The sequence below is a fragment of the Lissotriton vulgaris genome, chromosome 8, assembly GCF_964263255.1.
Source record: "Lissotriton vulgaris chromosome 8, aLisVul1.2, whole genome shotgun sequence".
Lineage (NCBI taxonomy): Eukaryota > Metazoa > Chordata > Amphibia > Caudata > Salamandridae > Lissotriton > Lissotriton vulgaris.
In genome coordinates this window covers 1,126,132,975-1,126,158,409 of record NC_141696.1, presented here as the reverse complement: position 1 = coordinate 1,126,158,409, position 25,435 = coordinate 1,126,132,975, and the positions used below count along the sequence as shown (strand labels likewise).

Below are 25,435 nucleotides of genomic sequence, written 5' to 3'. Positions count from 1 at the left end.
GTCCCGCTCCATAACCTTTTCGCTCTGTTATCCACTCTGGAAGATATAGTTGACCAAGAACGCAACACACAGGAGGGGTTGACCAAGAGAGGATGGAACTTCCTTTGCCTGTGGGTGTCCCCTTACGAGGGTTAGGGAGTGGTCAAGCTCCTCCACGAGAGAGTGGGATAGTTCGAAATCTGTTCTCCGTATATCTTACTGAGGGTATGGAGCCGACTAATAATCATTCCAACTCTCTTGGTAATTCTGAATCCAGACCTGATATCGTAGTATCATCTAATATGACTGGGGATAATTCTAGTGGGAATATGTGCCCTCATGAGCTAGGAGGGGGACAAGCTAAGGTATATACCAATGAGGCTTTTGAAATACTTTATTGGAACATCGCGGGCCTGTCCACCAAAGTTAATAACCTTGAGTGGTTAACCTTTGTAGAACATTTCTCTATAATTTGTCTACAAGAAACCTGGTCAGACAAGGAACATCACATTATTGGCTTCAGATCCTTTTTTACACCGGCAGTTAGCGGTGAGCACGGGCATAGTAAAGGGGGCCTGTGTACATATATTTCTAATACGGCAGGAGTATGTAATACTAAACTTATAAGTGAGTGTAACTACTATCAAATTTTATTAATAAACAAGATAGGTGGACCTGGTTCAGTGTTCATTAATTTTTATAATAACATTCTCAAACCTCAGACTATGAGTGTGCTCAAGAATCTATGTAGTATCTTGGGTTGCTTGGACGACAAAATGTCTGGTGATATGTGTATTATTTGGGGTGGTGATTTTAACTGTTTTTTGTGCCAGCATAACCAATGGGGTAAATGTGGTCTAGGTAAAGAGAAAGAAGACCAATCTGCCCATTTTTCTCACTGTGTATTAGGGGACCTGGTAAATGAAATCTTGTTTCAGTCTGACCTGGGTTATGCAAATGAATTGTGTACTTTAACAGTACCCTTTAAGCCTACGTTTAACGGTAGGGGATGTAACTCTATAATTGACTACATTTTAGTTTCAAGTAGATATCACCATAAAGTTCTGTCCTTCACAACACATGATTTTTTAATCATTATCCAGTTAACATGGCTCTTGAATTAGAGAGGACAGATAAAACTAATAGTCAAGAGCAGTCAAACTATGATTTCAAGATCAATCTTGCTAGTAGTAATAGGTACTCCCTAAAGTGGGCAAAAGTGGATCCCGTGGCCTTTATACATAATTAGATAACCAGTACTCGGGATGATTTTGAAATTTGTTTGGCCAAGGGTAATGAGGATAAAGAGGTTTTAAATGCTTTTCGCAATATCTCAGGCGAGGCTCGAAAGTTACTGACGAGGGAGCAGAAACAGGATTTGCATAAGCCACAGGGATGGTTTGACAAAGATTGTAGCAAGGCCCATACCCTCTTGAAGAAGGCATTGCACAGCCCACATAGATCTAGAGAGGAAATAAGACCGGCGCAATATTCTTATCGACAGGCCTTAAAAAGGAGAGATTCAATTGAAGATGGAAGCATGGGAGACGTTACATGAGGCATGTGTAAGAAAAGATAACTACGCCTTCTGGAAAGCAGTGAATGTCCCATTCTTCATACAGAGGGATACTGATAAGATAGATATCCCTATTACTGAGGATAAGTGGGTCGAATTCCTTGCGGGCCTTTATAATGATGATCCTACGGGACAAAATGATATAGCCTCATTGGTAGCGATCACCAACGACAGAGTGCAGAAGGAAGTATTCCCCATAGATATTAGCATCTCTATAGAGGAGGTCACTAGGGCCTTAAAACAGAGTGCCTCTGGTAAAGCATCAGGACCGGATGGCGTCCCCGTGGATGTGTATAAAAGTAATATTGAATTATTGGCCTCTCTACTTAATGTTTTAAATAGATGTAGTCGTTATGCTTTTATTTCCACATGGTTCGATGCTATAGTGATCCCCATTTTTAAAAAAGAAGACCGAAACTAACCAAGTTGCTACCGCCCAATCTTCCAGCTAGACTCCCTTCTGAAAGTAGTGGGGAGGGTGATTCTTAACAGACTACAATCTTGGGCGGAAGAGACAGGTCTCCTATCAAACCTACAATATGGTTACCGAGCGGGGTTGGGCACGGTTGAGCAAGGTCTGAATTTAATGTTGATTATAAGTAAATACACGGTTGCTAAGGAGGGAAAACTTTTTCTGTCATTCGTTGACTTAAGTTCAGCATTCCATTGTGTAAATCATGAAATATTGTGGAGAGTTCTTAAAGACATGGAAATTGACCCATCCTTACTTATATTTATCAAAGAACTGTACAGGGAGGCAGGTGCCAGGATCCGTTATGGAAGGCAGGGGGAATGCTCAGCCAAATTTCGTTAAAAAAAAGGGAGTGAGGCAAGGTTGTATACTTTCACCTTTCCTCTTCTCTTTATATATATGAACAGCCTGGGTAAATATTTGATCGAGCATCGACAGGACTACCCAAATATTAAGAATACCCCAGTTCCCATTTTACTCTATGCGGACGACACAGTTATTATGTCACGGACGCAGGTGGGGTTACTACGAACAATCACCAACTTTGTTAATTTTATGCATGACAGGGGTTTAAAAGTTAATACTAGTAAAACTTTTACTATGAGTTGTGGGAAAAAAACAAGGAAAAAATGTGATATATTTATTAACAACAGTAGTGTAGGAAGTACAGATAAGTTTTCCTATTTTGGTATTACGTTTGATCAGTATGGGTCCTGGACTGCGGCAATGCAGGGAAGAAATCTGATGTTCATTAGAGCCCCATGTGCAGTTACTAATTTCTCAAGGAAACTAGGCTGTAGACCTGTCCCTGAGTTACTAGCTATTGACAAAGCAAAATGTATGTCCACAGCGACTTATGGCGCAGGTATCTGGGGGTTTGTAGAGGCTGACCAGATTCAACGTTGTGAAAACGAGTTTATACGTTATCTGCTGGCGGTTCCTGGTTCTACTGCCACTTTTAACTGCCATATGGAACTTGGTCTCCCTTACATTTCTGATATTATTAATTTAAATCCGTTTTTACTCTGGCATAAGGTATGGGCATCAACTGAGAGTGGTTGTAATCGTGATGTAATTGAAGATTGTCTTAAATTGGAGAAGGTAGCTAAAGTTCCATGGCTCGGTTATATTAAAAAAATGGCGATTGACATTGGCCACCCCAAATATTATGATGCGCTAGAGATCATGGAAACCATCTCTAGAAATCTTTGAAAGCTGTTTGCATGACTTACCTGGAAAACAAACGTTGGCTTAAAGAAAGAGAAAAAAAGCTGTTATGGAGAACCAACTAATGTTAACATGTCGGGGTATACAACCTTATCTGATTCAGACTCAGGGAAGTTTCTGTCGGATGCCCCTAACCCTAACCCGTTTTTTTTTTTCCCACAGATTGATAACGTTTCCAAATGTTTTAATGACTGGTCAAGAAATGCCTGTGCAATGATATTTCTAGTCGAACAACGTTACACAGTGTCCTATTTTGTAAATTTTATACACGACCTAGGAAAATCTTTTTAAAACTGATTCTGAGGGAAATGGGCTTAAGACAATGCAAAATAGCGTTTTTGAAGCTAAAGCTTTTAGAAAACCAACTCATTTTATTGGCAGTTTCCTCTTTTTTAAAGTCTGTTATTAAATTTAGAAACACAATGTGATTACCTATCGCCGTGTTAACTATGTTGTCTATAGAATTGTGATGTTTTTAAATGTGAAACTATATCAAAATGAAATTACCTTTTTAATCTGTGCTTTTATGATTTTCATGTTTGTAAAATCGAATAAAGCTGAATTTGATTTGATTTTGAACAAAAGTCTTTGGCCGGGGCCATTTTGAGAACTCTGCTGAAAGATATATGAATCCGTTGTAGTTTGATTGTATCTGACTTGTTCACCCTTGCAATTGGTACACTGATCATTCTGCAATTATACCTGATCACACAGTAGAAAATCTGTCCGACGGCAAAAGATGTCAATTTAGTATGTATCTCCATGTTGAAATAATGGAGGAGGAGGTAGGGCTGTATGTAATTAAAATATCAATGCACCAATCATAATCTGTGGACTCATGGAATGATGAAGGGAGAGAAGCCCAGAAGATCTTACACCACAGGTGTGAAGCCAGAGCCACAGGCAAAACTAGTTTTGCGCTCCTAGCAGGAGCAAGTGTGAAAAAATACTAATCCCCAATGACACCTGACAGATCTTCTTTAGAGTTTGTGAATACAATATTTCATGTATGCTGTTCTGACATTCTACGTTAAAACTCATGTTTGAGGGATCTGAATGGCCCTTCTAGTTCTAACTCCCCTTTTCCTCACACAAACCAGCAGTGAGTATATCGCTGCTCAACAGGAAAGCTATTCCCTCTGCTCTGTGGAGAAGTGTACCTTGTCTCTGAGAATAACTTTCTGTTTTGCAGGGTGGAGCTTTACATATTTAACCTGTCAGTTTCTCAATGCTGTGTTCACTGTGTTAAAGTTCCTACTCTGTTTGTGAATAGCAAACTTTGCATAACAGTGGGTCCGAAGGTTATTTAACATGACCACATTGGCATTTGAAGATGCTTTTAATATGGTTTTGCTGTCTCCGTAGTTCAATATTGTTGTTTTTTTTTTTTTGATTTCAAGAAAATTTTATTGATCAAAATAATGATAAGAATAGTAAGAACAAAATACAATACAAGTGATACAATTGAATCAAGAGAAATATACAAATAAGGGCTAAAATTGAGAAGTAAACAAAGTAATTGTTTATAAAAGTAAAATTAGCCTATTATAGGTATAGAATCCGATCAAGTAAAGGCCTCTATCAAAGCAATAGACACACGTATCACCATCAAATTTGGAGATGGGGACAGGGGAGGAAACAGAATACAAGAAGAGAGGAAAGAAGAGAGAGAGCAATAGAAAAGATGAACAGGAATAGAGGACAGGAAAGAGAAAAAGAAAAAAGAAGAAAAAGAAGAAGAAGAAGGATTCCCACAGGACTAACCCAACCTAGAAAAATAGCAGACAACAATTAGACAGACAGATCAAAAGGAAACTGAGGAACCAACCCCTTTGAAGACAACTCCATATAATCATCCAAAGCTTTCCAAACCCCACTAGAAATAGATGGAGAGAGGTGAGCTTGATCAACCGAAGTGTGAGCACTGCGTAAAAAGGAGACCCAAGCCCACCACGTATGATAGGAAACCGACGAAAAGGATTTCCACTCCATAAGAATGATTTTCACCGCAACAGTCAGGAGAAGATCCAGCAACTGTAATTCCAATGGATCTAAAGGGAGAGGAGTAGGGGCAGCCAGTGGGCCTAATAAAATTAAAGGGAAGGAAAGTTGGAGCTCAATACCAAAGATAAGAGAGAGATGCTTCTGGATGAGGTTCCAAAAAGGTTGAAGCAAGGAGCAATGAAAAAACATATGAGGAAAATCGCCTGCCACCAAACCACAGCTCCAGCATAAGTTGTCATCTTTAAGGTTTAGCGAATGAAGACGCACAGGCGTCCAATGGAGGAGATTGATAGAGAAAAACTTAGACTGCATTAAAGAAGGTGCGATTTTATTACGAAGAGAAAGTTTACCAATTGATTGCCAAGTATCAGAGGAAATATGATCTGTAATGGCATGATCAAAATGGTGTAACCATTTTTGTTGAGCAACCGTCTGTGCGGGTAGTGCAGCAGAGGACAAAAATTTATAAATTTTGGAGGCGACATGACCAGATTTAATCCATATATGAAAAAGTGAGATGGTAGAAGAAGTAGGATGAAGACGAACTTTAGCAATGGCCACTTTAATTTTAAGAAAAGTATAAAAATCAAGATTTGTTAAAGAATGCTTTTGAGCCAAGGTAGAAAAAGGTAATGGTTCGTCAGACACACCATAGAGATGATTAACAAGAGAGATCCCTTTATCTGCCCAATAGGACATGAGGGTGGGAGTAATGTTAAGCTTAATTTTGGAATTCCGCCAGATAGATGACCACCTAGTTTTATGTAAAGGAATTGCCACCTTCTTGTCTATTTTCCTGATCGCAGCAATTGTATCAAGAATGATAGAACGGGAAAACAGGATATGCAAAGTAGATGCAGTGCAAAAAGAGGCAGTAGGCAAAGGGGATGCTAATTCCTGTTCTATGAGCAACCAAGAGGGAACATGAAGAGATGGAGGAGAGAACCATAAAGCACCTTGAGAGGCCAAAAAGGCAGTTTGGTATTTTTCCCAATCAGGAAAATTACAACCTCCCATATCACAAGGAGAACGCAAAAATTTGTATGCAAGTCGAGCACGTTTGTCATTCCACAAAAATTTAGACGTCAGAACATCGATTTCGCGAAAAAAGGAATCTGATAATTTAATCGGAAGCATGGAGGAAACAAAATTAATAATCGGCGTGATCATCATTTTGAGAGTCTGGAGGCGACCCCACCATGAAATATGTTTCGGAGACCATGTATCCAAAAGACGACGCACTTTAAGGAGAGTCTGGGATTCATTATAGGCAGTGGTGGCATAAAGAGTAGAACAAAAATAAATTCCTAAGTATTTCAGGTGTGTAGACTGCCACTTAAAGCCGCTGAGCCCATATGAGAAGGGAAACAATAGTCATTCAAAGGGAACATTTCCGTCTTATCTTTTTTTAGGGTATAACCTGAAACCGATGAGAATAGGGAAATGGTGTTAGAAGTAGCAGGAATTGCCAAAGCAATATCATCTGAAAAAATAAGAACATCATCTGCGTATGCAGCAGTTTTAATACAGTGAGGCCCAAAAGAAAAACCTTTAATATCAGGGTGTAACTCAATCAAACGAAGAAGAGGATCAATAGATAATAAAAATAAAAGTGGGGATAAAGGACATCCCTGTCTAGTGCCCTGACTAAGATTGAAAAACGACGACGTAGCGCCATTAAGTCTAATGTTAGCTTTAGGTTGAGAATATAAGGACATTACCATATTAATGAAAGAGTCGCCAAGGTTATGCGCGCACAAAACAGCACGAAGAAATGGCCAAGAGACCTTGTCGAAGGCCTTTTCCGCATCAAGGGCCAAGGCCGCGGCAGGAAGTTGAGACCGTTTAGCAGCACCGAGAATATGACAGAAAGTGCGTATATTGTCTTGCTCAAGACGGCCTTTCACAAAACTAGTTTGTGAAGGATGAACAAGATGAGGGATAAAGGATTCTAATCTTTTGGCCAGGATTTTAGCAAAAATCTTTGCTTCCATGTTAAGGAGAGAAATAGGTCGAAAGTTTTTGGGATCCGAATGGTCTTTCCCCTCTTTCGGGATCACAACTTTAGTAGCTTCAGCAGCCGTACCAGAAACAGACCCATCCTTAACAAAAGAATCAAAGACAGATTTTAATTTGGGGACAAGCGTAGGGAGAAAAGTTTTATAAAATAAAATTGGATAACCATCAGGGCCTGGAGCCTTGCCAGAACGAGTAGCTTTAATCGCAGACACGATTTCGTCGGGGGAAATAGGTTTATTTAAAAAAGAGCGATCATCATCAGAGACCGACTGAGTCGGAACCGATTTTAAAAAATCTTGACATTGGTCAAAAGAGGATTGATTAGAAGGAGTATACAATTTATTATAAAAGTCACGAAAAACTTCAAGTATAACCCCTGTTTGGAATTTTTTAGAGCCGGTGTGGTCAGTAATAGAAGAGATTTGCGAGGATTTAAAAGAGAAATCCTGAAATTTTAATGTAGCAGCCAAAATTTTCCCAGCCCGATTTTTTAACAGCAACTTCTTGGATTTTTGTGCCTGTACACCAATATGGGCTCTTTTAGTAACCGGGATTCTATTTGTATTTTAGTAGTTTTATTTGCTGTAAACAAGTTGGATCCTTAGATTGCCTAAAGGAAGCTTCCAGAGTTTTTATTTCAGATGACAAATCTGTAAGTCCCTTTTTAATATCAGAATTTCGTTTGGACATACATTTAATGACCTGACCACGGAAAGTGCATTTAAAGGAGTCCCATAGAAGAATTGGGGAAGAGACAGAGCCTTCGTTCTCAAGGAAAAAGGTATCTATAGCTTTAGAAAATTCATCAACCTGAGAAGGATCATGCAAAACTTCGGTATTCAATCTCCACGAACGACCGCGTGATTTAGGGGCAAAGGATGACAGCGTAAAAGTGACCGCAGCGTGATCAGAAATCAAAATAGGATGTTTAAGCGGAGAAGAAGAAGATGAAACAAGAGAAGAATGAACCAGGGGATAGTCAATACAAGAGAAGGAAGAGTGAGGCGAAGAGAAGAAAGAAAAATCACTATCAGTGGGATTATGAAGACGCCAAATATCTTGAAGATGAGTAATGGAACACATGTTAATCATTTGTTTGTGGGATTTAGGAGGGCGAAACTGAAATGCAGAATTCCTGTCTAAAAGAGGGTTAATCGGTGAGTTAAAATCTCCACCAACAATAAGATTGCCAGAGTGCGGGGTGTTATTTAATTTTTTGGTAACCGATTTCCAAAAGGACGGATCATCAACGTTAGGAGCATAGATATTCATCACATACAGATCATGCTGTCCATCTGACAATTTAGACAACAGCCAACGACCCTCAGAATCATGATCAGAAGAAAGTATCGATAAACCAGAATTCTTTGAAACCAGTGTAATAACTCCATTTCGTTTACCAAAGGCATCAGAGCAGCAAACATCCGAAATCCATTCCTTCTTCAAAAACAACGCTTCTCTGTTAGTGACCTTGGTCTCTTGAAAAAGAACCAGATCAGAAGACAGAGATTTACAGTAATCTAAGATTTTCGACCTCTTCACCGGATGATTCAAACCCTTAACATTAAGGGATAATACATTTAAACCCGGCATGGGAAAACATAAAAATAGAAAAAAGACGACATGGATGACAGAAAAAGAACCAACGTCACAAATACAAGGAACAGACCATCAAACAAAAGAAACACTGAGGGAGCGTCCATGTGGGGAATCCAAGAAAAAGAGAAAGAAAGAAGAGAAGAAAAGAGAAAAGAAAGGAGGGAGAGAAGAAGCAGGAGGGAGGCCTAAAAAAGACCAGCATCATACTAGGGAGAACGTGGAAAGGTGAGTAAGGGACCCGTACTAGGCGAAAAAGTAATCGATAACAATAGCCCCAAAAAATATAATAACCTGATAGCAGGAAAAGAGGAACTGGTAACAATCAAAAGTAGCACCGCAAGGCAGCTTAATAATGTAAATAGTCATACTATAACTAAGAAATGTGTACAATCACATTTAGTTAGCAGTCTAATGGCGAGAGACATAACTATAGTACTGAATAGTATTAGAACAACTGATAAGAAAAATAAAAGCATGAGGTAAATCATGAACAGTAGATTAATGCATGACGATCAATATGTATATCCTAAAAAATAACTACATAGTTAATGAACAAACTATAACTGTATATAATAACACTATGAATCTGAAGTGGAAAAAGCAGGAATATACGAACATGTGAGAAAAGAAAGGTAGGACAATATCAGAATAGGAAGAAAAAAGAAAGATAGAAAATGACCCATAACAGAAAAAGCAATGTAACTATTTAAGAGATAAGCAGCAAGAAAAGAGAAAAGTGACTCGAAGGAAAAAATGACAGAAAATAAAGACAAGAAGAGCTGAAGACAAGTTAAAGAATCAAAATAAAAGGCATGATTCAAAAGAGGAAGAATAAAGAAAGGAGAAAAGACAAGAAGCGGAGTAAAATAGAAGAACAAGAAAACAATAGAGAGATAAGAAGAAGTACTATTAGGAAGAGAACTATAGAAAGAACGAACAAGTATAAATCCAAGGAAGAAGGATAGAACAGAAATGAGTGTGGACACAAGAAGAACAGAAAAATACCATTAACAGCCTTGGAAGTTAAGACCGATATATAAGCTCAACAGGAGAGAGGAGAGAACCAGGCATACAGAAAAATACATCCAGAAAAAAGGAGACAGTTCAAGTGCCCGAGGCACCAGGAGTCTGCGAAGTCGCTTTTTGAATCTCCATCTCTATCTCCAGCTGGTTGTCCAGGAAGGTAGTTAAATCGGCCGGCTCATCGAAAATTCTAGAGCGTCCTTTATAAGTAATGCGGAACTTCGATGGACCAGAAAACGAAAAGGGAATACCCATCTCAGAAAGACGTTTCCGAAGATTCAGGAAGCCTTTTCTCCTTATAACCGTATCTCTGGCAAAGTCCTGAGAGATTGAGATTCGATGACCGTCCCAGATGACTTGTTTAGCTTTCCGTATATGAGAGAGAATCAGTTCAGTATGCTGATGCCGCAATGGCTTAAAAATGATTGCTCTTGGCTGGGTTGCCGCTTTAGACCGAAACGTTGGAACACGGTGTGCTCTTTCTATCTCAAACTCTCTGTGGAATGAGATTTGTAAGGTGTCCGGAATCCAATGAGATAAGAACTCTATCATAGATGAAGATGATTTCTCTGAATCTTCCGGCAGACCAAAAATGCGTAGGTTAGATCTACGATTACGGTCCTCCTGCTCAGTGAGGTCTCTGCGCAATGCCGCCATTGAGCGCTCCAAGTGGTTGAGGGATCTGGATTGTTTTTGCATACCATCCTCTGCACAACTGATTCGTGATTCCGTAGCAGATACACGAAGAGAGAGGGCTTTAAAGTCATTTCTGATAGCAGACACCTCCACTTGCAATAAATCCGTGTTAGTTTTCGTTGACTGCACAATATCATGCACTTCATTGAGGCGCGTTAATATTGTGTCCAGCGTGGAAGTGGTGTCTGACTGAGGAGACTCAGGCGTAGGAGACACTGACTTAAGCCTTTTCAGCGACATGCCAACATCTTTTGAGTCTTTGTTGGTCGAGGAACGACCCATATTTGCAGCCATGAAGGAGCAGCCTCCAAGAGAAAATATACAACCACTTGAGGGAAAGAGGAGAGGAAAAACTGCGCAGTCTGTATAAAAAAAAAAGATATAGCACACTGAGCTCAATGGGCGCTAAGTTAGTAATAGCGGCGGACTTATATGCAGGGCAGGCAGGTAGCAAAATAATAAAATAGCTACAATAGAGCAGGGGAGCACAGTAATGAGTTCGTAAGAAAAAGATCTACACCTATATGAGATAACTGACTGAAAGAAACAGCGCGTGGGCAGCTTAATTTCCAGCCAAGCAGCAAGAAAATAACAGAAAAAAGGAAAAAATGTTACCAATTGTAGGCATCATAGAAGAAACGACCTGGACAGCAACTACGAACTGTAATATTGTATCCCAAGCGGCGCTTCTGAGGAGAAAATGCAGCAGCGTCAAGAGCGGGAAAATGGCGGCCGCCCGTGAGGAAAACGAGCGCCTCTGGAGCGTGAGACAGAAGTCATGCAGCCGGTGACCAAAACATCAGGAAAACACCGTCAAACAGCTCCCTGCATGTTCCGCTGCTGAAGGTTGCCTTTTCCGCCTATAGGGGCAGCAAGAAACGGAGAAATTAGCTCGACGGGACAAACTCGCCTCGGAGCTCAAGCGCAACACGCCATGCTGAAGCGGCGCGCAAGCCACGCCCCCCGTAGTTCAATATTGTTATGATTATAGATTTAACTAGGGGTTACCTGCAACAGTTTGGTTTGGTAATGAAGGATTTTTTTTTAAAATAGATATTTTAATTTCGTTTTTTATAATAAAACAAAACATCAAACAAAGCAAGAATACACAATACACAGTGCAGGGCATTCCATATTGGCAGTGTAGGGCAGTTATAGAAACGAAATGACTGTCTGAATTGAATCTGCAAATGGGGTTGAGCAGCCTGGGCGCAGAAAGAAACAGGAATACCGTTTATTTATTTATAATGTTTTTCATAGCGCAAATAAGATCCCGAGGGATAACGGAGCGCTTTACAATATGATGGGAGGAAGGACAAAAAAAATATCTGTAGGCAATATCCATAAGAGTAAGGGAGAGAAAGAAAATACATTACAAAATACAATTAGGCGGGTAATACAATAAAACAAGTGTAGGCGGGTAACAAGGATGAAACACAATGTTCAAGGGGGAGCTGTATCAAAAGTAAGAACAAAGTCAGCAAGTGCAATGTCAACTGGCCTGTGGGACTAACCCTATTATGGTATGAATTTGTTCATTAGGAATCTTTTGGCGTCCACTTTGAACTCCGTCAATTAGGAGATTCTGCGAATTTCCGGTGGGAGAGAGTTCCACATCTTAGGGGCGGCTCCGGAGAAAGCACAGTGGCAACTTCTCTTTTTCTTAAGGATACGTGGTTTCAGGAGGAGGGAAGAGGCACTTCTTGAGGCTCTTGCTCCACAGGATAAGGTACGTTTTTTAGCAAGGTACGTAAGAGAATTTAGGTGAAGGGCTTTGTGTGTGAGAACCGCAATCTTTAATTGATTACGTGCTTCGATTGGCAGCCAATTGAGGGATTTTAGGACTGGGGATATATGATCTTTTCTCTTGGAATCCATAACCAGTCTAGCAGCTGAGTTAAGTTCAGCCCTTAGTGGAGCCAGAGCGTATTTGGGAAGGCCTCAGAGGGTAGCACTGCTGTAGTCTAACCTCAGCAAGACAAGCGCTTGAACCACTTGTTTGAAATCATTTGGGGAAAGAAAGGTTTGATGTTTCTTGAAGTTCTCATCAAGTGGTTGGCTCCTTTGCATACATTGCTGATGTGACCTTTCATGTTCAGGTGCTTGTCCATAGTTATGCCGAAAGACTTGGCTGCGTCTACGATAAGAGGCGTACAGTTGAAAGCAGTGAGATGGCTCAGCCAGCGGTCTAACTTGGGGATGAGATTGGGGGGGGGAGATGAGCAGGAATTCCGTTTTAGAGGTGTTGAGCAGTAGATGACCAGTTTTGAGTAAACATTAAGGTAGTGTTAAGTGAGATGATGTTTTCCGAGGATGAGATGTTCAAATATAATTGCGTGTCGTCCGCATACATGTGGAAGAGAATGTTCATGGAATTTAGATAATGAGCAAGAGGTTCCAAGAAAAGATTGAAGAGTATAGGAGATAGAACTGATCCTTGGGGGTCCCCCATGAGTACGGGAGAGGGCTGGGAGAGAGAGTGGTTTGGCTTGACTCTTTGAGTTCTGTGCTGAAGGAAGGATGAGAACCATAGTAACACTTGATCAGAAAAACCCATTCTATTTTGCAGGATGGATAGCAGGTTGTCATGATTAACCGTGTCAAATGCGGAGGAAAGGTCGAGGAGGATCAGGAGGCAGGATTCATTTTGGTCGAGCATAATTAAGATGTCATCAAAAACGTGAGTGAGAGCCGATTCGGTGCTGTGCCACTTCCTAACGCTGGTCTAGGAGTTGGTAGTTCTCTATGTGGGCACAGAGTTGAGATTGCACACATTATTCTAATAGTTTCGCTAAGGTGGGGATGTTGGAAATGTCGTGGAAGTTATTGAGATCAGATTTGTCAGTATTAGATTGTTTTAGTATGGGTGTTACCTGAGCTGCTTTTAGGCATTCTGGGATCATGCCTTGTGATAGGGAAGCATTTACAATCCTAGTCCATGTGGGGATCAGAGCATTCTTGATTTCTTTGAAAATAGAAGGGGGCAGCGGGTCGCTGAAGTGGTTGGAAGGGTTGATATTCTGAAGAATCTTGAAGATATCATATTCGCTAAAGGTGGTAAAGGTGCACCATGATGCATTGTTCTTGGGATTCGTGGAGGTCTATTTAAACCTCACAGAGGAGTCAATTAGTGAGGTAGATATGGGATAAGGAAGTAAAGCCTTCTTAGAGGCGAGGTCAATGGAGATGGTTCAAGATTTCTCCGTGAAGAAAGCAGCAAGATCATCTCAAGAAGGTGGGTTGCCACCAGGATCAGATTGGTTAGACCCAACGACTGATTGTTGTTTGACCAATTCGAAGAGTTATTTGGGGCGGTTTGCCGCTTGATCCAGTTGGTGTCTGAAGTAAGTCGCCTTCGCACTCCTGATTTGTTTGTTGTATCGGCTCCTGGCATCTCTAAGGAGTTTTAGTTGGTCCGAGGAGGGATTTACTCGCCATGATCGATCAAATACCCTAAGGCTGCGGCGTTCTGAGTTTAGGTTTTCATTATACCAAGGTTTGGATATTTTTGTTGAGGCATTTTTTATTGAAGTGGAGCAATACTCTCCATGATGTTGGAGATGGTTGAATTGTAGGCGTTGGTGAGTGATTGTACCTCAAATATATCGGCTTGAGAGGAGAGGGCAGATTTACAGTGGGCAGATAGAGTTTACAGCTCTTATATCCCTTTTCCAGATGTTCAAATTTAAAGGTTGAACCTTTCTCATCAATACTTCCCTGTTGATGTAAAGGATAACAGTGGTGGTCGGACCAGTCACAAGGGGTGATGGACTCTATGGAGATAGTCTGCTCTTTAGAAATAATGAGGTCTAACGTTTCACGTTTGTTATGAGTTGGTTGGATACAGTGCTGAGTAAGATCTTGATCAGTTAAGAAAGATTTAATGCAAGATACAGCGGGGTCGTTGGTGTTAGACCAAAGAAGGTTGAAATCACCAAGGAAGATTTGTGATACAACTGAGTCGACATTACTAGAGATGATTTCCATTAGTTGCTCAGTGAAAGGGAGATTGTCGCCCGGGGGGTGGTAGAAGGTGTGAAGCTTGCAGACAGGTAGGTTCATACTTGATATAGTGAGACAGAGGTATTCACAGGAGGGAGGCGACAAGGAGTCTGATTGAGAAACCGAAAGTGCATTTCTGTGAATACATGCTAGTCCCCCCCACCTAGTTTCAGATCTCTCTCAACCCTAGTTACGTCATGAGTGGGGGGTGCTAGGAGGTCTAAGATGGGAGTGGAAGCTGGAGTTAGCCAAGTTTCAGTAAGGATGATCAGATCTAAATCATTGTGTTGGATAAGGTCGAAGATATCGGTGGCATGTTTACTGGCTGACCTGCAGTTAAGTAGTATACATTTAAGACGGGGTGGATTTGGGGGGGGGGGGGGGGAGACGACTGGGAGATCTTCACACAGGTGAGGTTGTTAGTGTTACTACAACTAAAATTGCGACGGGGTTCTCTGCACGGTTAAGACGGGATGGAAGGAATTAGTCACGTTTACATTGTTACATTTCTCATGGTTACAAACAGTAGGAACAAACAGTACGTTTTTCAAGGCTCTTCCCCAGGTCCTTCGAACAGCGGACTTCCACCCTCTGTTTCTCCCTCAACCTCCAGATCGTAGTATTTTATCCATGGGGCCCATATTTTCCAGAACTTCCTAGGACAGCCCCGGGCCTTATATGTCACGTGTTCCGCAACCATATACAAGTCAAGTCTAGACCTCCATTCGTTAAGGGTAGGAATTTGCGGGCCTCTAATATATAGCTTTATCCCATTTGGCTACTACCAGCCCCAAGTTGGCTAGTACAAGTTTGTGCCTCGGGAGTCTACATCTGTTGGATTTCCCAAAAGGAAGGTAGTGAAGGATTGTTGAGCTTGCTTTACTAGGAAGGACTGTGATAGAGCAGCCTTGAGAATGGGATCTCAAACTAACTTCTCTACAAAAATTGCATATTACACTTTCGGTGTATTTGGGGACTCCTAGTACATGAATGTTATTACTCTGGTGCTGGGTAGAGATCTGCTGAAAGTCTCTACTCCCAACCCTTTCTTTTACCTTGTCTTTCAAGGCCCTATCCCTTTAGAAATGGGTTCTTTATTGTGGGAGAAATGGTGTACATGAGCCCACTGAGGACAGTAGGTGGACATGGTGGCAACAGAAATGGGGTCTGTTATGCCTTCCAGTTAGACTAGACGCATTTTATTCCTTCAAGCAGATTTATCCTCATTAAAAAAAGTGATCCTCCATTCTTAGGTAGACATAGTGATGAACATCAAGTGTGTCTTTCCTGGAGATGAACACCCACTTTCAGTCCTCTAGCTCCAGGAATAATCACATGGGTACCAGAAATTCTGCCATGTCAATGTACAACTTCAGTCATTGTTTTTTCACCTAAAGAGGATCCTGTAATGCCTACAGGATCCGGTGCAGGGGACAAAATGGCCACCTAAATGGTAGACAGATCTAGTTTTAGCACCTCAGCTGCCAGTACTGCATTGGAGGGACTGCCTCAACCACAAGGGTGGTCTGGAAGCCTTGCTGCCAAAACTTAAATAAGGCCTTTAGTCTTTTCTCTCTTTGCTTCCATCCTGTGCTTACTTCATATGCATGTCCAACTCCTTTTTGCTAGAATCATTGGTATTCTTCTCCTACTCTTTTTATAGCAATGTTTACTTTAAATTCTCACCATGTGATTTGGCACAATTGCTTTTTTAAATCCTTCATTAAATGAAAGAGGCTTGCTTTTTTCTTGCAGAATATTCTGTGCTCGCCATAGACCGGACAGAGTTTCAAATGGTAAGTATTGTATTGCTATTTATATATTCTGCTTGTCATACTTCTTGAAAGGTATGGGTAATTTTTGAAGAGCTGTATACCTCTAGCAGAGTCACACATTGCTCAAATTTTTCAGTGGTGTCCTGGCCGCTCCTCATGGTTATGATTTAGAATGTTGTATTGAGATAATGAAGAAATTCCTAGCTAGTGTGAAGTAAACTCCAATTCTATTAAGAACAGGGAGGCGAGGATTATGGCCATAATTCACTTTACTATTCAACAGCAGCCAAAACATTAACATTAATGAACACTATACACATTTTTCACGAGCACTAGGAATATCTTGTAGTTCAAAACAAGCAATCACAGGCTATTTTAGTCCATGTAACATTAGCTCCTCTCCCTCTAGATACTTCCTACCTAATTATCTTTTTCCACACCTCAGAATTACTCTTGCTTCTGCTATGTTCCTGAGAAACAGGAATTCTATCCATTCTTTCAAGTGTATTGTGTCATCAATTACAACCACATTAATCACATCATCCTCAATATAGCATGAAGTGATAGTCCACATATTATTGCTTAGCAAAACAAAAAGTATACAGTCATTCTTACATTCCATCGGGTTTATCACCCTGTCTGAATGCGTTCCCACCATGAGTCTGCCAGGAGGTATAACCCTTGCCTCCATGTCCCTAAAAGAACTGCAACTTTCCTTCATGCTAGCTAGGAATTTTTTTATTCTGTGTTAGGGTTGGAGGCAAGGATTATGCTAGTTTAAACCTTACTCACCACAAGGGAAGCCATATCTCCAACCAACTTAAATTATACGTGTTAAAGGTTGAATGAGACAACCGTTCTGTAGCCTTCTGAATGTATTTCAGATGACACCCAAGCTGAAGGCTTTGGAAGCTACACCCCTCTTGCAGGATGTGCTCCAAACCTGGAGACCCATCTAACTAATGTTAGTGAGGAAACTGGTAAAAAAAGGTTTCTTCAAGGCAATCTACATTTGTTGGACCCCTGGGTTCTGAATGTATATGCCATAGCCTTATAGGCCTTGATACATTGCACCACACACAATTTCGTTGGATCTGAACTCTAGATATTAAATCCCCTTGGTGTTGTCTTTTGTACATTTAGACACAGTAAACATGTCTCCACTTGGCGTAAACATCCTGTCTGAGCTGTTTAAAGCTCAGACATTCGGCACTCTTCTAATCAAGATCAGGCATAAAAGCATGGCCAACATACCAGATGCAAAAACAACAATTGATTGACAGAATGCAGAACAAGGTCATACATTCACCCCAGTCCAGAGATCTGGGCCTAAATCCATTGTTTTTTTGCACACCAGGCCATTCCACTTTGGACCCTGCCATATGCAAATCATTCTTGACCCTGCACCCAATGGGAACAGTCCAGCCCGAACTTCCAGGCCATCAATTGTGTGTCTTTTGCTTTCTCGCCCTAAGTGTCTCACTGTGCCACTGGATTCAAGCTATCCTGGCTAAAGAGAGGTGAAACCCAGAAACTGGTCCTAGGATGCTTGTTTCCGGTCCAGGGAGGATATGGCTTGGCAGTTTGGGCTAGACTGTTCCCATGAGGCACAGGGTCAAGACTGATTTGCATACGGCCAGGTCTAAACTGGGGTGGCATGGTGAGCAAAAGAATGATGGATTTAACCCAGATCACCCGGTCCTTCGACATTGTTGGGCGGTTGGCGGTCTAGCTGCGATGCCTTCCCCTCAGCTACTTAAACACAGCTGAGGGCGCGGACGCGCAGCGGACCCCCTGATTCCATCTAGACCACTCTCCCTGCTGGTCTTTGGTTTGATGTGATCGGAATTTTTATTTATATAAATGGACATTGTTTGTGTCTGTGCTAATTTCATTTACATTGTTCGATTGCGCTTTTTCCTCTGTGTGATTGACTATTTTGCCTTTTTAAATACTTTGCTCTGTAGTGAGGGCTTCTTTCTTTTTGTGACCTGCCTCTCTCGTGCTCCTGGCCCCGTTCCGCTGCGGCTTGAGCTGTTTGTTGCGGAGGGACCTCTAGTGCAGTTCGGGACCCTCACTTCCGGTCCTTCGACATTGTGGGACAGTAGGCGGTCTAGCTGCGACGCCTTGCCCTCAGCTACTTAAACACAGCTGAGGACGCGGACGCGCACAGCAGCGCGCCGAAAGCGCGCCAAAGGCAAGCCCGTCTGCGCCCGTCCCGCCAGACCGCCACCAGCCGCCAAGCCCCCTGTCCGTTTATTTTCTGGTATATGGAGCTTAGACTTTTCAATAAGCCCCATTATACTGGAGCAGCCCTGTCTGCAACATGTAAAAAGGTGCCTCCCTCCCCCTCAGAACAGGTTTCACCTGTAGTATCCTTCCTCAGTTCAAAAAGAGAAAGGGCTGTCGTCGATATTTCCAAACAATTGAAGGCTATTTACCTTAATGCCCGGTCCATCCCCAAGCATGCCTTGGAATTATGGACACTCCTAGATCAGGGGAAGCCAGACATTTGTTTCATAACTGAAACCTGTGTTAACGATCAGTCGTCTCCTGATATAGCTGTTGCCTTTCCATCGTCATATAAGCTAATAAGGTTAGATAGAGCAGATAGAAGAGGAGGGGGAATAGAAGTTGCCACGACAGATACATTAAAAGCTACTATTGTTGATTATCTGAATCTAGACAAAGCAGAAATCTTAATTTTTAAACTTACAATGCAGTTATTTAAAACGTTGACCGGAGCCTTAGTTTGTAGACCTCCAGGACACAAAGTTAACTTTGTGGGTGGATTAATAGAACTTATTGCGGGTTTTGTTTTGGGCGCAAAAAATGTAATCTTATCAGAGACTTCAATTATCATGCTGATCTATTGCTGGACCCTGATACTGACCAACTGATAACATCATTGCAGACACTAGGACTGGAGCAATTGTTAGTTGTTCCGACCCATCTGGCTGGCCATACCCTTGACCTTCTATTCACAAATTCAACTAAGCTTCTAGTTGATCAGCCTCTACAGCTTCTCTGGACCGACCATTATTTATTAAACTTTAGTCTTTTCATGGACGATCCTACGATCAGTCGTGTTAAGGATAAGGCCGTCATTAGACCTTGCAGAAGGTCACCTCTGCCTCTTTTTCTACCCATTTTTTTTAAAAAGGCCATTGTAACGTTGTCTATGCTATCTGAATCAGACAGGGCTGTGGTGTTAAACTATATAGCTTCCTTTACCAAAAACATACGTTTAAGCCACATAGCAAAGAGAAATTTTGAGCACACCCACAGCATGTACTAATGCAGTATCAGATTTCAGAATCCTTAGAAGATCTTGATAGTTTCTAATGCCCATGTTCTTACACAATTGGATGATCCATTTTGCCCTAGACGATTTATACGCAGGGCAAAAGAACATTACATGGGTCAGTGTTTCCTCCTTCACCATGCAGCCTGGGCATAGAGACTTTGTGTATCCAGCCCACTTATCAGTTACTGCATAAAGTGGAAGGGTTCCGTATCTGAATAGCAAATACAGCCTCCTTGTTAACGGTGGCTGAATCTGGTCTAAAATCAATTCAAATTGATAAACTGACTTAAAATCCAGAAACACTTGTGTTAAGCTTGTCGTAGCTACTCCCTGTATTACTCTTGTGAGTTTGTAAGCTCTCACAATCTTAGCTAATTGACTTTTGGAGATAGCTGGACATGCTTCCTCAAGCGTGGTCCATAGGTCCTCCCTACCCATGGCGCGGAATGGAACCTTAATAAACATCAACCAGGGTATGCGACCTGCGGCCCCCAACAATGAAAGTACCACTTTCAGTTCATCCCTGTTATGCCTTAATTCCGGTGTACTCCACACCTGCCGCCAATATAGCAGCGGCCTAGCCGAGATAAGATCTTCTATCGGGAGAATACCCAGATCCATTCGTAGTGGAACCAGGGGGTTCTTGTTGGTAAAGCAAGAATATTTTTTATAAGCTTGTAATGGAGTTAATATGTCTCGGTCTTCAATCCATTCCTGTAATCTGCCTAGTAATATCCTTCCATAGATTTTCTGTGTGACATCAATGAGATTTATTGGTCTGTAATTCGCAGGCTCGATCGGCGACCCTTTTTTAAAAATTGGGACAATCTCTGCCCCCGCCCATGTTGAGGGTAATGGAAGGCCATTAAGTATCTCATTGAATAGCAGTAAAAGATACGGTGCCCATACTGTCTGTTCGTTTTTTAACAAATCCCCAGGGATCCTATCCAGCCCTAGCGCCTTATTAGGTTGTAATTTTGCTAGGTCTAATAGAACCTCGCCACATGTAAATGGGGGTATTTCATGTGTTAATTCCAAGTTAATATAACAATGGGATGAATTACTATCAGAAGGGGGAGAGGACGATCCAGAGTACAATTTTTTGAAATATAAAAACCATGATTGTTCGTCAATGTTAGGATCAATATCTGTCCTTCCCCCAGATTTCCCGGTGTGAACAAGGTTCCAAAATGATCTGGCGTCCTCGAGTTCTAGGGCGATCTTAATGCCCTGCCATTTATCATCCTCCCAATCCAGTTTAGCTTTTTTAATTATTCTTCTAAAATCAGCCCTGGCATCCCTAATGCGAACCCTGTCGCTCCCCTTGAGTGCACAGAGCAGTGCCTTTTTGGCTACCCTGCAATCCCTACTATACCAGGATTTTTTATTAGACCCGGATTTCTGCTTTTGTGAGCTGACATTGGAAAAGAAAAACTCAGCTAAAATCTGAACCATTTCCGTGTGTATTTCCCCAAAATTGGTTAAGGGGGCCATGTTTAATCTATTCTCAGATAGGCCACTAACCTTTTCCAATAAAGGAATGACACTTGTATAAAGCTTAGACAAAATGTCCGGAGACTGGTTGATTTTTGCCCACCTTATACGCCTACCTCCATGTGCCACTTCTAGATTATTACATTGCACAGTCTCTTGACTGGTACCCACTCCCACCAGCTGGAAGTCCAAATTCATAATTAGTGGGTTGTGGGCACTTTCAGGGCGTGCAATGACTCTAAAGTCAGTCACATGGTGCCAAAGTTCCACACTAAGCATTAAGTAGTCGATTATTGATGATACATCTCCTGTCCTGAATGTGGGATTACCCGGACTATCTCCATTAAACCTCCCATTACATGCTCCTAATGAGTAAGTCACTGTTAGGGTTGTTAACTGCAAGACAAGAGGTGTCCACCCACTCGTGGGATAACTATTATGTGGGGGAATTGACCATACTAAATCCTCTTCGGAACTTATGGGTTGTGTCATCCCTTCAAGTGGCTCGTAGTGACAATTAAAGTCCCCTTCCAATAATGAGGTGGGTGCCACCCTCAAGTGTGCCAAGGAAATCTGCCAGAGAATCTATAGTTGGGGAGGTGGTCCCATATTGTACTGGCCTCGAGTAGACGTTAACAACAGCTAATCTAGGGAGATTACTATGTGTCAGGAGAATGCACATAATATCGGGGAGTGTGTATCTACCCGCCTTATTTTGAAACCCAAATGGGTGCCTACCCATATACAGTGTCCTCCTGATGGTCTACCCATGGGCCCCTTGGATGCCACTTCGCAATATGCCACAAATCCTGTTCTATACTGAGGATCAATTGCCCACGTTTCCTAAAATAAGCAGATCTCATGTCCATCAATGAAGGCACCCCAATCCGGTTGGTCCATGCAATATTCCAGGATAGAATTCTAAGGCCTCCGACCTCTAGACTTTTCTCCCGTTGGGGGCTTCTCTCATGCATCTCAGGCAGACCTTGAATAACAGTTTCACTATCTCCCCTAGATCCCTGGTCTAACACAGGATCTTCACAACTGGGCACATTAGTTCTCGTGGGGTTCTCCCCCACATCAGCTGGGTTGGGCCACCGTATTAAATCATCCAAAGCCGGCCCCTCGTCTATGTTTGGCACAATTCAGGGCAATAACCCCCCTCCCTGGACCCCACTGGATATTGGTTTTTGAATTGGCATAACATGCCTGTTAGTGGGCATGGGGGTTAGTCAGTCTACCAAATCTAAGCCACTGAATCTATTGCGGAGTGGGACCATGAAGTGCAAACCGCTATATCCAACCATATTCCCTTCTTGCGGGTCATAATTAGACAGTTGTTTTAGGGGGCAGTAAAAGTGGCTAAGGTTGTAGGCCCTGATGGTTGTGCATGTAAATCTCAGCGGCCATGCACATACGTGGCTCACGGCTCTCGGGTCCCTAAAGTTTGACAATACAATCCCCCACTTGATTTTTTTTGTAAATTTTTTTTTTTGTAAAATCCCCACTTCATTTTTGGGTTGGTTCCCCACCCAGCTCACTCTCCTCACACACAATATCTGGCTATGAACTTCACCCGGGAGGGGTCTGTTAGTGTTTAGCCAGTGAATTGTTTTACATTTAAGTTGATCGTGTGTTTCAGACTTCACCTGTTCCAGCTCTGGCACCCCCGTCAATATTACCACATATGGTGCACAGTCTGGAGGAAGATACAAATGGGACTGTCTAGTCTTTGCAACCCTCCCATTATTAATTCGCTTGCCAGACATGGGCTCTCTTTGTATACTCTGAGCCTCCAGGGTCCTTCCCTCACAATCCCGCTCCAGAGTCCCAACATTTGTGGGCTCAGGCGCGGGTTTATTATTCACATCCCTTACAGCACTTGGGGCCATTACTTGCACTTTCTCGTTAGGAATAAGTCTGACTGGCCCCCCACTATCCCCGGGTCTCTCCTTCAGTATAACATTTGATCTATCAAGATTTGCTATAGTGCTCTTGACACACTAGACAGCATCATTCCTTCAATTTTGTCCAGCTTGTTTTCAATGTGCATTAATCGTTCTATTAATGGTTTCAAGGACGAAGTAATGAGACTGCCAATCCTCTGCCAATTAGGATCCTCTATGTGAAGGAGTCTCGTGTCCGAGTCAATCACCTTTGATGTACCGGCCGCAACATTGCTATCCTGGACTATTTGGATGGCAGAAGAGTCCAGTATAGCATCATTATTGCTTTTACTTGGCTTAAACACTTTTGCATTCCTCCCCTTCTGATGTGTGCCTCCACGTTTCCTCTTTGGGATTGCTCCCGGGGGTGGCAGTTTAGGCCTTAGAGTATCCATTGCACGAATCGCAGGGCCTCTATGCAAGTCCGGTGTGGTATCGTTAATGGAAGAAACTGAGTGATCCTGGACCCCCACCAGATTAATTTCAGCATTCACAACATGCAAGTCGCCGCAACCTGTTGTTTGGGGCGGAGTAATATAGGCCAGTCGTGTGCCTGTCACGGGAGATGGGACACTCAAAAGGCCCCCCCCAAGGAAAAGCGCTTATTAAATGCAGGGTCCAGAGAGAGGTGCCTTTTGGTTATAGCGATCTCGTGTTCAAGGACAGAGGAAGCTCTCGTAATAAATTGGTCCAATGTGCCAGCCACATAGCCAACGCCATTAACGTTCCTCCCCCTTTTCTGCTGGGCAGGCATCTTTATCTTTATCAACAGTCTATGACGGAGTGTGTGCCGCTTGTTCCTACCTTGACTTAAAGCAGAATGAGGAATACAATAGTTGTTAGAGGGGGGGCCCAGCCCAGCCTCCCCCGGGCTCCAATGGGCCCGGCCTTGGCCCGGCTTCGCCCCTCGCGCATCCGCGCGTGGCGGAGACCAGGGCTTCCTAAAATACTTCCGGTGTGAGGAAGAGAGGCGGGCGGTCTCCTGACAGCCCCCGCGGCTCTCTGGGGCTTCGAGTCCCGGCAAGGTCCAACAACAGCAACAGCCATATGCGCAGCGTCTCCCGCGAAGCGGGAGACGCAAGGTGCTTTAATAATGCTCGGTGTAAAGAAGATAGGCGGGGCGGTCTCCTGACGGCCCCCGCAGCTCTCTGGGGCTTTGAGTCCCGACAAGGTCCCGGCAAGGTCCAACAACAGCAACAGCCAAATGCGCTGCGTCTCCCGCGAAGCGGGAGGCGCAAGGTGCTTTAATAATGCCCAGTGTAAAGAAGATAGGCGGTCTCCTGACACCCCCCGCGGCTCTCTGGGGCTTCGAGTCCCGGCAAGGTCCAACAACAGCAACAGCCAAATGCACAGCATCCATCTTCAGCAATGTGCCACAGATGACCCCACAAAATGTGCCAGAAAATTAATATGAAAGCCTATCTATTCTGACCACTATCTTCCAGTACGTAGATGGTTCTCACCATATTGTCCGATAGCCTGTTCTGCTGGCACCTGATTCCTAAAACTAGGTCGGGAGGTGATCTGAAGATCACTCTCCCTTTCCAAGTCTGGATGTGCTGTAGGCGTCAATAGATTTTCTCCCTGGCATCTATTGTGAATACCATGTGTTGTGAATATATCAAACCCCTCCTTAGCCTTCAAACTTGGGAGCCCTAGATAGTGGAGTGGCTCCACAAAGATGGCCCAAATGAATGAAGCGAGGAGTACAGACAGGTGGCTAGCTGTCATAGAGATATTGTGGATCTCTTCAGACCCTTCTTGTGTTCTTTTCTGATATACCTCACATTCCTTTTGGGAAGCTTCAGGGTCGCTCCAACCAAGCCTATGACAAACCCCAAGAAAGTTATCTTTTGGGTGGGCGAATACTCTGATTTCTCCTCGTTGATTATGACCCTCAGGTTCTGCAAAAGGTGTTTCGCCATAAAAGAGATGTCTGAGCCGCTGAGGACACTGGTCCATGATCAGTATGGAGCAATAAATAACTGGCTTCCTTTCAGATTATTCATACTAATAGTATCCATTGGAAGCCATACATAAAAAAAGTTCTCTTTTCTCAGATATGCATCACAAACAATCACCGAAAATAGACATTTCAGGAGTCTTTTTTGTTTGATAATTACTTCTTGAGTTTGTGGTTGGTAATGACATAATTCACCTGGGTTCTCCTATAAGTGAAAGAATCCTCTCCTATAGTTAACCTTCCTGATTAGTCCCCTCTGTACAGTGCTGCTTTACCTACTACATATGTATGTGCTCTATAAGTACCAATGAAGTCTTTTTATTATGTTCTGTTATACTGAAGAATGCCCTCCT

At 42.5% G+C, this 25,435-nt stretch overlaps 1 protein-coding gene across 4 annotated transcripts in view; it reads left to right on the top strand.

Annotated features, from left to right (window-relative positions):
• PHF11 (PHD finger protein 11) overlaps positions 1 to 25,435 on the top strand; it is a 534,242-nt gene that overhangs the window by 85,079 nt on the left and 423,728 nt on the right. For all 4 annotated transcript variants that reach the window (XM_086934974.1, XM_086934973.1, XM_086934971.1 and 1 more), the window contains exon 4: positions 16,353 to 16,393. In XM_086934974.1, coding sequence (XP_086791100.1) covers positions 16,353 to 16,393 — 41 coding nt within the window. The remainder of the gene's footprint in view (positions 1 to 16,352; positions 16,394 to 25,435) is intronic.